The sequence below is a fragment of the Pyxicephalus adspersus genome, chromosome 11, assembly GCF_032062135.1.
Source record: "Pyxicephalus adspersus chromosome 11, UCB_Pads_2.0, whole genome shotgun sequence".
NCBI classification, from domain to species: domain Eukaryota; kingdom Metazoa; phylum Chordata; class Amphibia; order Anura; family Pyxicephalidae; genus Pyxicephalus; species Pyxicephalus adspersus.
Genome location: NC_092868.1, coordinates 2,973,025 through 2,987,061, shown reverse-complemented (window position 1 = coordinate 2,987,061; position 14,037 = coordinate 2,973,025). Strand labels below are relative to the sequence as shown.

At 39.5% G+C, this 14,037-nt stretch overlaps 1 protein-coding gene across 1 annotated transcript in view; it reads left to right on the top strand.

Annotated features, from left to right (window-relative positions):
- The window catches only part of LOC140341508 (IgGFc-binding protein-like), a 46,928-nt gene extending 34,593 nt beyond the window's left edge, over nucleotides 1-12,335 (top strand). Inside the window, exons 27-37 of the mRNA XM_072427330.1 lie at nucleotides 804-948; nucleotides 1,259-1,596; nucleotides 2,543-3,113; nucleotides 3,947-4,545; nucleotides 4,806-5,370; nucleotides 6,638-7,218; nucleotides 8,555-9,125; nucleotides 9,219-9,418; nucleotides 9,796-10,170; nucleotides 10,404-10,693; nucleotides 11,953-12,335. Of these exons, the coding sequence (XP_072283431.1) occupies nucleotides 804-948; nucleotides 1,259-1,596; nucleotides 2,543-3,113; nucleotides 3,947-4,545; nucleotides 4,806-5,370; nucleotides 6,638-7,218; nucleotides 8,555-9,125; nucleotides 9,219-9,418; nucleotides 9,796-10,170; nucleotides 10,404-10,693; nucleotides 11,953-11,962 (4,245 nt within the window). The 3' untranslated portion in view covers nucleotides 11,963-12,335. The remainder of the gene's footprint in view (nucleotides 1-803; nucleotides 949-1,258; nucleotides 1,597-2,542; nucleotides 3,114-3,946; nucleotides 4,546-4,805; nucleotides 5,371-6,637; nucleotides 7,219-8,554; nucleotides 9,126-9,218; nucleotides 9,419-9,795; nucleotides 10,171-10,403; nucleotides 10,694-11,952) is intronic.
- Nucleotides 12,336-14,037: the final 1,702 nt, after the last annotated feature.

Here is a 14,037-nt window from a genome sequence, read left to right as displayed (position 1 = left end):
AATTTTTTACAATTCATACTATTGGGAGATGACATATTATAAAGTGCTAAGTAGTATATATACAGCTTGATCTCAATTAGTTTGCAGTGTTGCAAAGCAAAAAGTATAAAAACAGTGCAACAAATGTAACAATAAATTAATTATTTTGTGAATGAGTACAATGTAACCTAAAAAAGTAGCACTTACCCAAAAGAAGATGAACCATTAAAGATTCTAATTGACCTGTAACGGACTGTAGATACGCACAGAACAGAGAGCAGGTGCGCGCTAATTAATAGCTATGATCTTACCATTGACAGCTTAACAGATCCTCCTTAATCGCACAGCTGAAATCTAATCGCCTTCATTGGCAGATTCGCGACCCCTATTGCTCATTATTATCAAGGCAGGAATCCGGCTGGCAGCGAGGGCGAGTGTACGAGCGCACTCGACTCCGGACCGCGGGAAACCGGCTCACTGGAAGCACGAACGTACGCGCGTCCAGCGAGTGCGGATTTTATTGATGAATCAGGGCCATTATGTCAGATACCTTCAGGCGCCATTTATGGGATTTATGTATATGATGCCAAGAAGACAGATGATGTGATGGCACAAGGAGTTAGGATCTGCAGGGAAAAAGCCATGCTGTGAATGGGGGGGCATTAGCAATTGCAGGACCATAGATGCCTATTTGCGAGACTCCCCTGGTTGCCTGATATCTAAAGCATGATCAGTGATTGTCCATAACCACCGTGCTAAACCTGGTCGTAGAAAAGTATTTTACTTTCTATAAATCCTAATTTAGTATTTTCTCCACCTTATAGTTTAATGAAACCTTACTTAATGAAGACTGCACCCAGGAATGTTCTTGTGATCCAACATCCAGAACCGTGATCTGCTCCAATTGGACGTGTGCTAATGATGAGAAATGTCAGCTTGTGGATGGAGTGAGGTCTTGTGTCAGCACAAGTAAGCAAAACAAGGTCTACTTGCATCAAAAATGTCCTATTGCCTAATTGAATTTGATTCATATATCTCTCTGAGTGGCAATGAATGGTAAAATAAGACCAACCAATGCCTAGTGGCTACCATGTCACCATCATAGCAAACTACCTTTCTAAAGTCAAAAATGTTCCTTGTTTTAGCTGCTTGGACTTATTACCAAGCCAAACACTCGACTGACCTGCATAGTGAATGGCCTGAATGCTTAGTTATATTTATAGTTCTCCAAGACAGTTTCCATATGATAATTTTCCACGTTTTGCATTTGCTTTTGCAGATCCATGTAAATTCATTACGTGCCGTCAAAAAGAAACCTGCAAAGTTCAAGATGACAAAGCAGTTTGCGTTCCGAATTACACAGGCACGTGCTGGGCCTGGGGTGACCCCCATTTTGAATCTTTTGATTTCTATACCTTTGATTTCCAGGGCACCTGTAGTTATATTCTTTCTCAGCATGTTCCATCCAATGAATCCAAAAACTCCCTGGAGCCATATGAGATAATCATCAAAAATAACAACAGGGGGACTCAAGCTGCTTCCTTTGTCAAGTCAATGAACGTGAAAATCTATGGGATAGAGATTTTGGTCCAAGTTGGAGATTTCCCAAGGATTCAAGTATGTGATTTAGATGTTTTTATACTCTCAGTTAAATAGTATCAGTTGATAAAGTTTGTGTAATGCACACGGGTGTGGACCCACTGTGCCACTGACTGGGTATGATCTAGAGGGGCGTGACTAAGCCACTACCTGGTCTTCACTAGAGCCTCTGATGGTGAGGATAGGCTTGGGCTGCAGGGTAGCTGCCAGGTGCCACTCCAGAGCGAACCCCGGGTCAGTGGCTGCTGAACAGAGGCTTCAGGGTACTCGGTGCACCGAAGGGGCTTGCATGGCCGAGAGGGAGGTGGCAATCAGACCAAAAGTCCAAAAACAAAATCCGAGGTCAGGGTCAGGTGGCAATCAGGTAAAAGTCCATAAACATAATCCAAGGTCAGGGTCAGGTGGCAAACAGGCAAAGTCCAAGGGTTCAGTAAACAAGGTCCGGTACACAGCAAAGCAGACACAGGAAGCACCTTAGCACAAGAGTTTAGACAAGCTAAGACCATGAGATTGCTCAGGCAACTTCCTGTAGTAGGAGGTACCTTTAAATACCAGCAGAGATCCAGCCATAGGCAGTGGAAACAGAGGGCGTGTATGTGTTACCTCATAGATTAAGAGAGACACACCCATGTCGGCTCAAACACCAGAGCAAGTCTCCAGCAGGAAGGAAACTCTGGCATGGAACACAGGTAGCGGGGTTACTCTACATGAAAGATAGGACCAGCGGCAATTAGGGGCAGCGGCGCCGGCACAACCCGTTTGCCTTATATACCAATTGTAGTTAGAATTTGTTTTGAGGTTTACCAAATGTTGACTCTCTAAATTCCCACAAAATATTACACTTAAATATTATATTAGTAGTTCTGAATATGACTGCTATGCACATTTTCCTTGTAACCTGTGGCTTCTTCATGACAAGTAGTTTATATATTGCACTGTTTGCTATCGTTTCCTCTTTCTGTAGGTCAATGGTTTGATGACAAACCTTCCAGTGAGTCTGCTTGATGGGAAGTTAAATGTGACTCGTAGCGGTTTTACTGCTGTTGTGGAAGCTTCTAACGGACTGGTAGCCACATTTGATTGGAATTGGTACTGTACGGTTAGTATTCCCAGTAGCTATTTTAATTCCGTATCTGGTATGTGTGGAGACTTCAACCAAGATCCAAATGATGATCAAAGAGCACCCAATGGAACGATAATTAGCAACAATATAGAATGGGCTTCATTGTGGAAGGTTTATGATCGAGACCCATTCTGTTTTGATTACTGTCCGGGTGAATGTCCAGTCTGCGATGAGGACAAGAAGCAGCAATTTGGAGGCAATAGCTTCTGTGGCATAGTCTTTAAAGAGGATGGTCCTTTCAGAGATTGCATTAAAACAGTTGACCCCAGGAAATTCTTTGATGCCTGCCTCTTTGACGTCTGCATAAATGATGGAGCTCAGAGCATTCTTTGTCAAGTTCTAGAGACCTTCTCAACCACTTGTTTAGGAAAAGGTTTTAAGGTTTATGACTGGAGGACTCCATCTAACTGTCGTAAGTCTATTAATTCCTTTTTTGTTATACATTTTTTTTAGAAATTGAGATGTAGGTGTGTTTACAATGTAAGGGTTGGATTCCAAACCTTACACCACAAACTTGATTGAAAGTAGAGAAGGAAATGAGTGGTTTGGCTTGCAGGCTGAAAATTTGTGCTTCAAGCTACATTTGTCCAGGCCCTTTGTGATATGTCTCACCCCCAAGTAACATACCAGTACTTAAGTAATAGGACACAGTTTGCTTGGTTCGGTGGAGTCCTCTCCTGTACTGAACTTGCTTTTACGGCACATTGTGACCTTTTCACATTGAGCGTTTGAACCTGCAAGTCAGATAAAGCCCTCCCGTCTTTTTTGGCTGGAGGGAATCTAGCATTATTTACCCTTAATTCCATAGCCAGATTGCCCCTGGCCCACACTTTTTGTTTACTGGATTTCATGGAAGCCTAACTTCACATGTGGGTGTTACGTAGGGCAGTCAGCCTGCCTAGAAACACTCTCCTCTCCAGACTGATGTCCAACTAGGAAGCTCTTTTTGTAGATTCATATAACTTCTCCCAAGAGACATAACCTTGCCTGCATCAGGGCTAGAAGCTTTTGGAACAGGAAACAATATAGCGAGTTTTGATGTTTTTGTATTCTTTTCAATTTCTTTTCAATCAAGAGATTTCTAATTCTTTGCAAGGATTTATACTTCCTTTTGTATATTACTACAGATAGATACTCTAAAACTAAATTATAAAATATTGCGTGTTATTTCTAGAATTTTTATTCACAAGGCATTTTGACCTTCATAATCTTAATAATAATGTGATATTTTCGATTCTCTTCCAGCTAAGGTATGCGAAGACAAAAACAGCCATTACAATGCTTGTGCAACTGCTTGTCCTGCTAGTTGTGCCGACAGAAATGCCCCAGCCAGGTGCACAAGGCCCTGTATAGAGACCTGTGAGTGCAATGCAGGTATGGTCCTCAGCGGGGATAGGTGTGTTCCCATTACCAGCTGTGGATGCCAGTACAATGGACAATATTACGAACCTAACCAGTCCTGGTACAATGAAAAATGTGCCATCCTCTGCACCTGTGACCCAATTTTGGGAACCGTAGACTGTCAGTCAACCAGTTGCAAAGAGACTGAGACCTGTATGCTGACCAATGGAATACGAGGCTGCTACCCAACTGAATATTCTCTTTGCACAGCCAGTGGACATACTCATTACTCCACATTTGATAAAAAAAGATATTCATACATGGGCACCTGTAAGAACACGTTGGTGAAAGTGACATCAAACGATTCATCTCTGACTCCGTTTACAATTATTGTTCAAAATGACCATCGAGGTAACAACGCAGTGTCCTTAACCAAAGATGTGACCATTTTGGTCTACAATCAGACCATAACCATGAGTAAAAACTTTCCAAAACAGATAAAGGTAATCATTCCTTTTACTAAAGATTTATTAAGAAATTATTTGGCATTTCTATAGACTTGTTTACATCGGGTAAGAAGCAGTTCTAGAGTGAATTAAAACCCATTACCGCTAACCTTATAGGAGAAAAATACAATTTATTAAAATGCCAGACCAATTTTAAAAAACGCTGATGTATAGAGGTTAGGTTTGTATACTCATACTATCAAAATCCATTCATTTATATAAAATTCATTTTTTGTGAACAATTATCTTTTTACTAGGTTAATGAAAACCTTGTCGATTTACCCCACTATTTGAAATCAACAAAGATTTCTTCATTCATCTCTGGAAACAGAATTATAATCAAAACCATTTTTGATGTTACGGTGACTTATGACGGCTGGAACAATGTTCTTGTAAAGCTCCCCAGTACCTACACAGGAGCAGTTAGTGGACTGTGTGGCAACAATAACCAAGAACCATCTGATGACTTCACCAAGCGGGATGGTACAGCTGCCAAAACTGCAGAAGAATTTGGAAACCACTGGAAAGTAGAAGAAGATGAAGGATGTATGAGCACTTGTTCTGACTGTCCGAAATGTACTGAGAAAGATCAAGAATTCTACAAGAGTGAAGAGTACTGTGGACTTCTCAAGAAACCTGGTGGACCATTAAGCCAGTGTTATGATGCCATTGATCCAACTCTTTATTTTAACAACTGTTTGTACGATGCCTGTGCCTACAAAGGCCACCAGTCTGTTGTCTGTGCCAGCATAGAAGTGTATCTCTCAGACTGCCAAAGGAATGGATCTGTAATCGAACCCTGGAGGAAGCCATCTTTTTGTGGTATTTTTTTTTCTTTTAGATGCCCAAAATTGCAATAAATTATGCTTTGATCTCATATTTATGAACTTGCCATGCTAGTCTTGGTGACAGTCATGAATTTTATTGCAGCAAAAATACCATAAAAGTTAAACAATCGATTAACAGTTTAACAAAGCAACATTGTTCCTTTCTTTTTTTTTTTCTTCATTCTTCTTTTTTTTTCTTCTTTCTTCTTCTTATTTTTCATCTTTCTCTGTTTTCTTCACATTGCTTTCTTCTTCTTTCTTCCTCTTCTTCATATTTCTTTATTTTTTTCTTCTTCCTCTGTAATTTTTTTTTTTTCTTTTCTTCCTCTTTCTTCTTCTTTTTCATATTTCTTTACTCTTCTTTTTTCTCCATTTCCTCTTCGTCTTTACATTACCCACTGTGTAAAGTAGTACCTACATTAGTTAGGTTCATACCTAATGTAAATTCTTGTAAACCTGTGGTCAAGGTGAATATTAGGCAACATTCTCATTGGCTGAAGGGTAATATGTGTGACTACTCCAAAAAAAAGCACCGGCCAGTGGAATCTCCAAGACATCATCTTTTTAGAGTTACATTTAAAGACATCTTCTCTCCTCTTCATGAGAAATGTGTATCCTCTATCTTATTCCTTTTATGCTTTTCTACAGATATTATTCAGGTTTCACTCATCCTCCTGGCATTCTCTTGCCCTCTTCATCTTCCATTGAATTTTGCATCACTTCAGTCCTTTATACTTCCTAGCAATGGTTACTTTTTCCATGAAATGGTCTTCATCGTCTTTGCTGCCCTTTACCTTCCCTTGTCTTCCATCTTGCATTGTTATTTGTCTTATTAGCTTCCCAGCTGTTTTTCTTTTGATTCCTCCTACATGTTCCCTTCTTTATGTGCTTTTTTTGTTTATCAAAAAATATTTAATAAGTTTATGTCCAATCAAAGCCATTTTTTCATTGCTAGTAGAACATTTTTCAGTGTAGACATTTATATAACTTTCATTTGAATGTTCCATCTTCAACTTTTTACTTCTTTGGAGGGCTAACAACAATGCTTTACTTGGAACATAATTGTGACCCCCCCTTCCAACCCTGTAGGTCAGCAAGATATTGTCATCATATTGGCACTTTGATGTTGTGATGCTCACTGGCCCAGCAGATGAAAACACGTATTAGTTACATGAAATTTGTTTTTAAAAGATAGCAATGTTGGATTACCAGTGCTGCTTATACAATAATCTCATTCTAAATGTTTCACATCTAATTTTCAGAAATGAATTGTCCCCAGAAGAGTCATTATAGGCTCAATGGAGATGGCTGCCCTGCTACTTGTTATGGCCTTATTGCTCCACCAGCCTGTGAGCCATCCAACACTGAAGGCTGCTACTGTGATAATGGTTTCATTTTGAGCGGCAAAGATTGTGTGCCTGTTTCAGAATGTGGCTGCGTCTTTGAAAACACCTACTACAAAGAGGGGCAAGAGTTCTATCCCGACAGTCTCTGCCAAAAGAAATGTACGTGTGACACGCATGGCGTGGTCAACTGCAGCGACACATCCTGCGGACCAGATGAAGACTGCAAAGTGGTTGATGGACGCTTGGGTTGTCATTCAAAAGAGTCAGCCCAATGTATAGCCTGGGGCAATCCTCACGTCATTACCCTTGATGGTCTGTACTATGATTTCCAAGACCTTTGCTCCTACACACTTATCAGACTGAAGAAGGGTCGATTGTATTTCGAAGTCACTGTAGATAATGAACCATTTGGAAATACAGCAGTAATTAAATCTGTGACTGTTACAATTGGAAGTTATGTAATAAACTTGGGAAGAGACAGAACCTGGAGCATTTCGGTGAGTTGTTCTGCATTGGTTCTAATTTATAGTAACTGAAGTGTAATAGTAACTTTACTGTATTCGTATTCTTCTATGGAAAAGTAAAATTTTTTGTTTAAAATTAGTTTTAACCTATATAACTCCAAATCACATTTCTAATTTTCATCCCTTTATTCTGCACACCCGCTGTTACTGAACTACGAAATGCTCCAAAGTCACATTTTCTGTTTCTATGTTTTTATGATTTTTATTCTAATTTTTCCATTCAATGTCCTCCTCGTTTTTACCAATAGCATTACCCAGAAGAGATCATGAACGGAAAAATAGACGACAGGCCTGGGACCTTTTAAAGTGCTATCCTGTTATTGCTATATTCAATTACAAGAATATTTTTACAAAAAAGTATTTAAAGCCCAACTTTAGGACTACTTTTTTGGCAAAATAAATTGACATCGATTGGCGGCAAATTTTTACCAAAACGTGCCACTCATACTAGTTTGTACATGTTCACACTTTGGGCCACTTGACTAGGGTTGAAATCCATCCAGCTCCTTTGCCTGATTATTTTACACTTCTTCGTAATTAAATTTACCACCAACATTTTAGGAACACCATACCGCCAATGGTTTTCCACTCTTATCTGACCTTTTTGGGCAACCTCACGGACCTTACCACCCATACAAAGCTGCCATGACATTACAACCCCTCTCAAACCATTCCTATGTCCAACAGACAATCACTATTATCACCAACACTCGCCTGAAAACTCGCCAATCACCAACCCCCCCTTACCATCTTGAAATGCACCAAAGGGAGGGTGAATTAACCTGGACCTTGAACTCTTTTGTTTACTGTCAGCTCCACATACCTACCTGACCCCTAACCAATCATGTACACCTTTCTTCCTCCTCCTGATAGCACCCTTAACCCTTTCACTTCAGTAGCTCTACTTTTCACCCTGGTATGTAGTCCTTTTGCCTATTGGGCCTGATTTATTAAAGCTCTCCAAGACTGTAGAGTATACACTTTCATCAGTGAAACTGTTATCCAGCAAACCTGGAAAGGACCTGGAACATTTGCTGACATATGGCAAATGACTCCTAAGAAACTCTTGCTAGATTTGTTGGATGTTCACTGCTGAAAGTATAAGTTCCAGCCTTGGAGAGCTTTATTAACTCAGGCCCATTGTTTCCTTTTCTGCTCTGGGCCTAACGTTTTTGCTGTTCTTAGAGTATGCAGTGAGCGTGAAAGTTAAGTAACTGATTAGGTTTTTACATATACATATAATCTTTTTGTATAAAATCATTGAGTGTCATAATTAGATTTTTAATATATTTGAATGCAAATCTTTTAGATCAATGGAGAGAAATACAACCTTCCGTGCCGTTCTTTGAATCATGATGTCTGGGTTAACAAAGAAGGAAACAATGTAATCATTAATTCTAAATTTGGCCTAATGGTTATGTATGACCAACAGTTCCTTGTTTCAGTCTGGATCCCAAGTTCTTTCTCAGGTCTCACGGAAGGTTTATGTGGCAATTACAACAAGAATCCTAAAGATGAATTCCGTCTTCCAAATGGAACCATTGTCACTGATCTAAAAGTTTTTGCCCAGTCTTGGGTTGTAGCTCCCCATGGGTCAAACTGTAAAGGATGTTCTGGAAATCAGTGTCCAAAATGTGATGAAGACAGACTTGCTACTGCTAACTCAGCTACCAAGTGTGGAATGATTGTAGATTCTCAGGGTCCATTCAAAGAATGCCATCAACTAGTCAGTCCTGATACATATTTCCAAAGCTGTTTGACTGATTTCTGCTCTGGACCTAGAGATCAAGAAGCCTTATGTGCCAGTCTACAGTCCTACACAACGCTATGCCAAGAACAAGGAGGCAAAGTAGCCCCTTGGAGGGACAGAGCTAACTGCTGTAAGTCAATCATTTTCCTTTTTCAAATATTGTCAATTTAGCCATTCCTTGGTAATCACTTAAATAATACTCACAATATTTTGTATTATACAGCAATTACATGCCAAGACAACAGTCACTATGATCTCTGCAGTCGGACATGTGACTTCACTTGCCACGGGCTCCTGACGGCAAGTACTTGTAGTGAAAAATGCTTTGAAGGATGCCAATGTAATACCGGCTACATGTTTGATGGTGAAAAATGTGTAACAATGGACAAATGTGGATGCACTTACAATGGAAGGTACCTGAAGGTAAGTCAAAGAGGGATCTGATCATTTCATTGTGTTGCCTGCTACCTTGATCAAATTAGTTCAGTGAATCTCATTATAAGCCAATTGATTTAATTGGCCTTTGGGATCCATATCTGATAAACCTAGTTTCTCAACAACCAACTAAGATGTACATGTAGCTGAATGACTACACTACTGTTAGACAGTGGATTTGTGTTGTCAGCTTACAACAAGAACTGTTGTTACTAGTAGGACCTCTAGGAAATGTACTTGGGATGGTATGAAATATATCAGCCCATTGGTATTTTTTGCTATATATTGAATAGTTTTCAGCAAGATATGATGTACATATGCAAAGGTAGCCTATTCTCTAACCTGACATTGTTTGTGGAAAATAGGTAAATGAATCAGTGGTCTCTGAAGACTGCTCACAACGTTGTACCTGCCAATCTGGTAGTGTGTCCTGTGTCAGTGCAACTTGTGCGGCCAATGAAATGTGCCAGCTGAGAGATGGAGTTCGTAGTTGCCAGCCAAAGGAATCCCAGTGCACGATTAGTGCCAACCGCCATTTCATAACATTTGACGGGGTCTCAGGAGAGTTCCCATTGTATGGCTCATATGTATTGTCATCATCTCTCAATGCTAGCCTAGAAAGCCATTTCATGGTGGTCTTTGATGCCCATGCATGCGGTGGAAAAGATGGAAGGAGATCATCACTCCAAGTCTTTACTTCTCATGGTTTGATTTCAGTCAACGGAGAACGGGAGGTCTGGGTAAGATATTCATTAACTTAATTATAGTACTTGTCAAATCCAATCACTGTCTATCAATCAATCCATCCTATCTTTTTGTCAAAATAATTCATAATCTTTGATCCTCTATGCTTGCCATTACGAACCTAAAATGGTAATTTAGGCCAATAACACAAATTTGAACTGCTGATAGGGGAGACTGTTGGTGGATTTTACATTCTTTACACTTAATAATCTATGTTATGATTTTGCAGTTAAATGGATGGGAGATGAAAAACACAACTGTTCTTGGAGATGTTGTAGTGAAAATTAATCTTTCTGAGCCTGACATAACCATAGAGCTTCGAGATAAAATGACTGTGATCTATAAAGCTAATGAGGAAGTCAAGCTGATTGCAAAGGAAGGAGTAGCAGGAGAAGTACGTGGATCTTGTGGGAACTTCAACAGAGATCCTAGTGATGACCTTCGATTAAAGAATGGCAATCAAACCAGAGACATTGCTTTCACCATCCGATCCTGGTCTGCAAAACACCTTTCTACCTGGTAAGACCAATTATATATTCTTTACTGAGTTAATATGTAGACTTGTTTCCAGTGGAACTGAAGGCTAAACTCGGCATGACAGGGTAAAGAGGGAAGGGTATAGGAAGGAAAGGACAAAAAAAGGTGGGAAGAGTAAGAAAGGCTTAACTGATATGTCGATAGAGGTCAGGTGAGGCCAGTAATAGTTTCAAAACGGGGGGTAAGGTTGCTGGCCAGCTAACCCGAGAAGCCAGGGAAGAAGGTTCTCCAACCCTCCCTTTCCTGCTCTGTGATGGAGGGTCAAGTGGGGGAAGTGCTGAGTTTTTGTGGAAAGGTTGTAGAATATGTTGTCATAGTGGCTTTGTGAGGTGGGTAAGGACCATAAGGGATTGGTTTGGTAAGAAGACATTTTAAAGGGTAAGAAATCAGACGTAAGGGTGTTTATACCACACGTAGACTTGTAGACTTAATCATCTACGGAGAAGTGTGAGTTATAAATTGGTTGTGGGAGCCGGGTGTAATTGTTCCCGAGGAGGTGTATAAGGACAATCCAAAGGGGGTCTCCCCAAATACTGTGTTTATTTTAATGCCTTAATGGACCCTAAACTAGAAAAAGTATAATATGGTTGTTACTAGAATATTGTTGGTAATAAAAGGGCCACTTTGGGTCATTTATACCACATAATTTTGTAAGTGTGGGTTATTTAGGTAAAAGTGGTAATTGAGGGTAGTAACAAAACAGTAACCCATTTGTTTTACCCTGGTCATGCACATGTATGGGAACTGTTGTCCTGCCAAAGTTTTTGTATTTCTGTCCATACAATTGTGATATTTACACATCTTTTGAAACCAGCACAGCCCTATTTGGCTAAATAGGTTACAATTACAGACTGAGAATAGGCAGAGAAGCAGATTAGTGATTGACCCATGTCTAGTGGTAGCTGTACCTAAGACAAAAAGTAATGGGAATTACTAATCTAAAGAATGGTAATAGATTGGAAATCATCCAATGAGAAACAGGACACACAGAGGAAGACAAAAATGTCTTCAACCATTTCCCACCTCCATCAAAAACAAAATAACTAATGGGCTTTGGATAAATTGTACCTTCACTTTGATAAATGATTTTAAAATGTTGTTGAACAATAGTACAAGGAACACTCGGCTCTGGTAAACATTAACAATAAAACATCTTCTCTTTGGATCTGAAGATCTTTAATTGATGTTTATTTTTCAATTAGTTGTTATTACTAATTATATTTTTCTCTTTATTATTCTAGCGTGGTGTAAAAACAATCATTTTCTACTTCCAAGATCAAAAAAACAATTTATATTCATATTAATCTGTGGCTTCAAAATGCAAGAAATTGGAAGATATAAAGGAAACTTTGACTGTTCAAGCAACCAGACTGACTGATTTTATATAAGGAAAAATGTTTCTCACGTTAAATTTATAGATGTTCTGATGGCAAAACATAAATGTAAAATGTGATTATTTTTGGGGGTTTGTTTTCATCAGCTACTTTGTGACCAGGAAGAAAACTTGCTGGATAGCAAACACTACGCTCTACTTAAAACATCTCACTTTGCCCTTTATATTTCAGGATAAGTTTAATAAAATTCACCATTATCATCTCACAAAAATAAAAGTATATTCAACTTATTCATGTTTCAATGGCTGAATGGATTTATTTTTTATTCATTTTGTTATATTATATTTTTGGAGTAATCCTTAATGATTGCAACCTTACTGTATACATTTTAGCCTTTGTTTTACTTTGCTCACTTTGCCGTACTTCCTCTTATAGTTACAGTACATGAGGTATTTTAACAAGTCATCAGCTATATTTGTATCTGAAGAATAAATTGATTTTTAAATCAAATGATGATAGGATTATGCTGGCTTTCCTTGGTTTAAGAATATGTAACGACACTCTTCTGCACACTCATGCCATAGGCTGCATTCCAAAGTGCAGATGAATGCTTCATAATAAAATTCTTCTGTAAGCCCATTTAACCCATTCATAAAAGCCCCGCCCATGCAGAACCATCCAAGGGCATTTGATGATGAATGAAATGCCATGACTGTGGCAAGACATAGCTAGGTCAACTTGCCTATCACCAAACCCCCCCCCCCCAACTCACCACATTAAACACACAATGTTGCTTAAATGGCCCGCAGGCCTTTTATTAAAACAATTTTGATAAATAACAAATTAAACATGTTAAATAACAAACGAATATCAATATATTAATCATAAATATATATATATATAAAATATATAAACAATCATTACAAACATATAAATAATTTTAACTGAACAATTAAATATGTAATAATATATATAACATTAATACAAATCAAATAACATAAACCATACTCAAAATATTGCTACAAGTTGTAGGTCCTCTGAGGTCCACCATTTTAACACCATGGACTCTGCACCTTGTAAACAAAATTGCTCCCAGCCGCCCCATAAAACCAGCCCGGGAACCCAAATGACCCTTCCTTGTGCAGAGCAGCCACCAACAATTTATATAACGTTCCAACCAAACCGGGGACTCCATACCTTAGATGGGTACCCCCCAACATACATATCAACCAAGAATTACACTCCCCCCGAGGACCTCAACCGCCACCAACAATCACATAATACCCCAAAATCATCATCAAAAACCCAGTAAATAAAACAAAACTAAAAGGGAAGGGAGGGCGGGAAAAACTTCACCCTTCCTGCTGTCTCTTGACGAAAAGGACTTCACTTCCGATTCCCAACCTTTTTAACTCCTACCGCTCCTCCTATCCCCCCTTCCCCATCCCCTCCCCTTTCTTTATCCCTGCACGTACTACTTCAAATCATTAACCCTCTGCTGTCTCCCCTTCCTGTCTGCACAGTCATGCTGGGCCTTACACTACCTCCTTCCTCGTACGTTCCAGGCCTTCCTGTATTAGTATTAGTCATTACAAATGTAGGCTGAGGAAAGCAATGCATATAGCCTGTCACGGTGATTACAAGCAGGTTGGTGTCACCAAAGTTCACCAGAACATCCCCCAAATGATGATGGATGTTAAGGATGCTGTGCCAAGGTTGCAGCCCCGGTACACTTAGGAACCAGTAACTGCTGACTGAGTAGGACCAAAGCGCAGTATAAGAGCGAAAGGAAAAAAAGGGTAGTCAGACAAGCAGGGATAAAGGCAGGAGGCAATCGAGAATAGTCAGGTTAGAGCCGGGATTGGCATACCAAGGTGTCAAGATCAGGGGATGCAAGCTGGAACCTAGAAAAAGAGCCTGGAAATACTCCTTGTTCAGGCAACATTCTTTTGCCAGTCACTTCCTTATATGGCCATGTGGCAAAGGCGATCA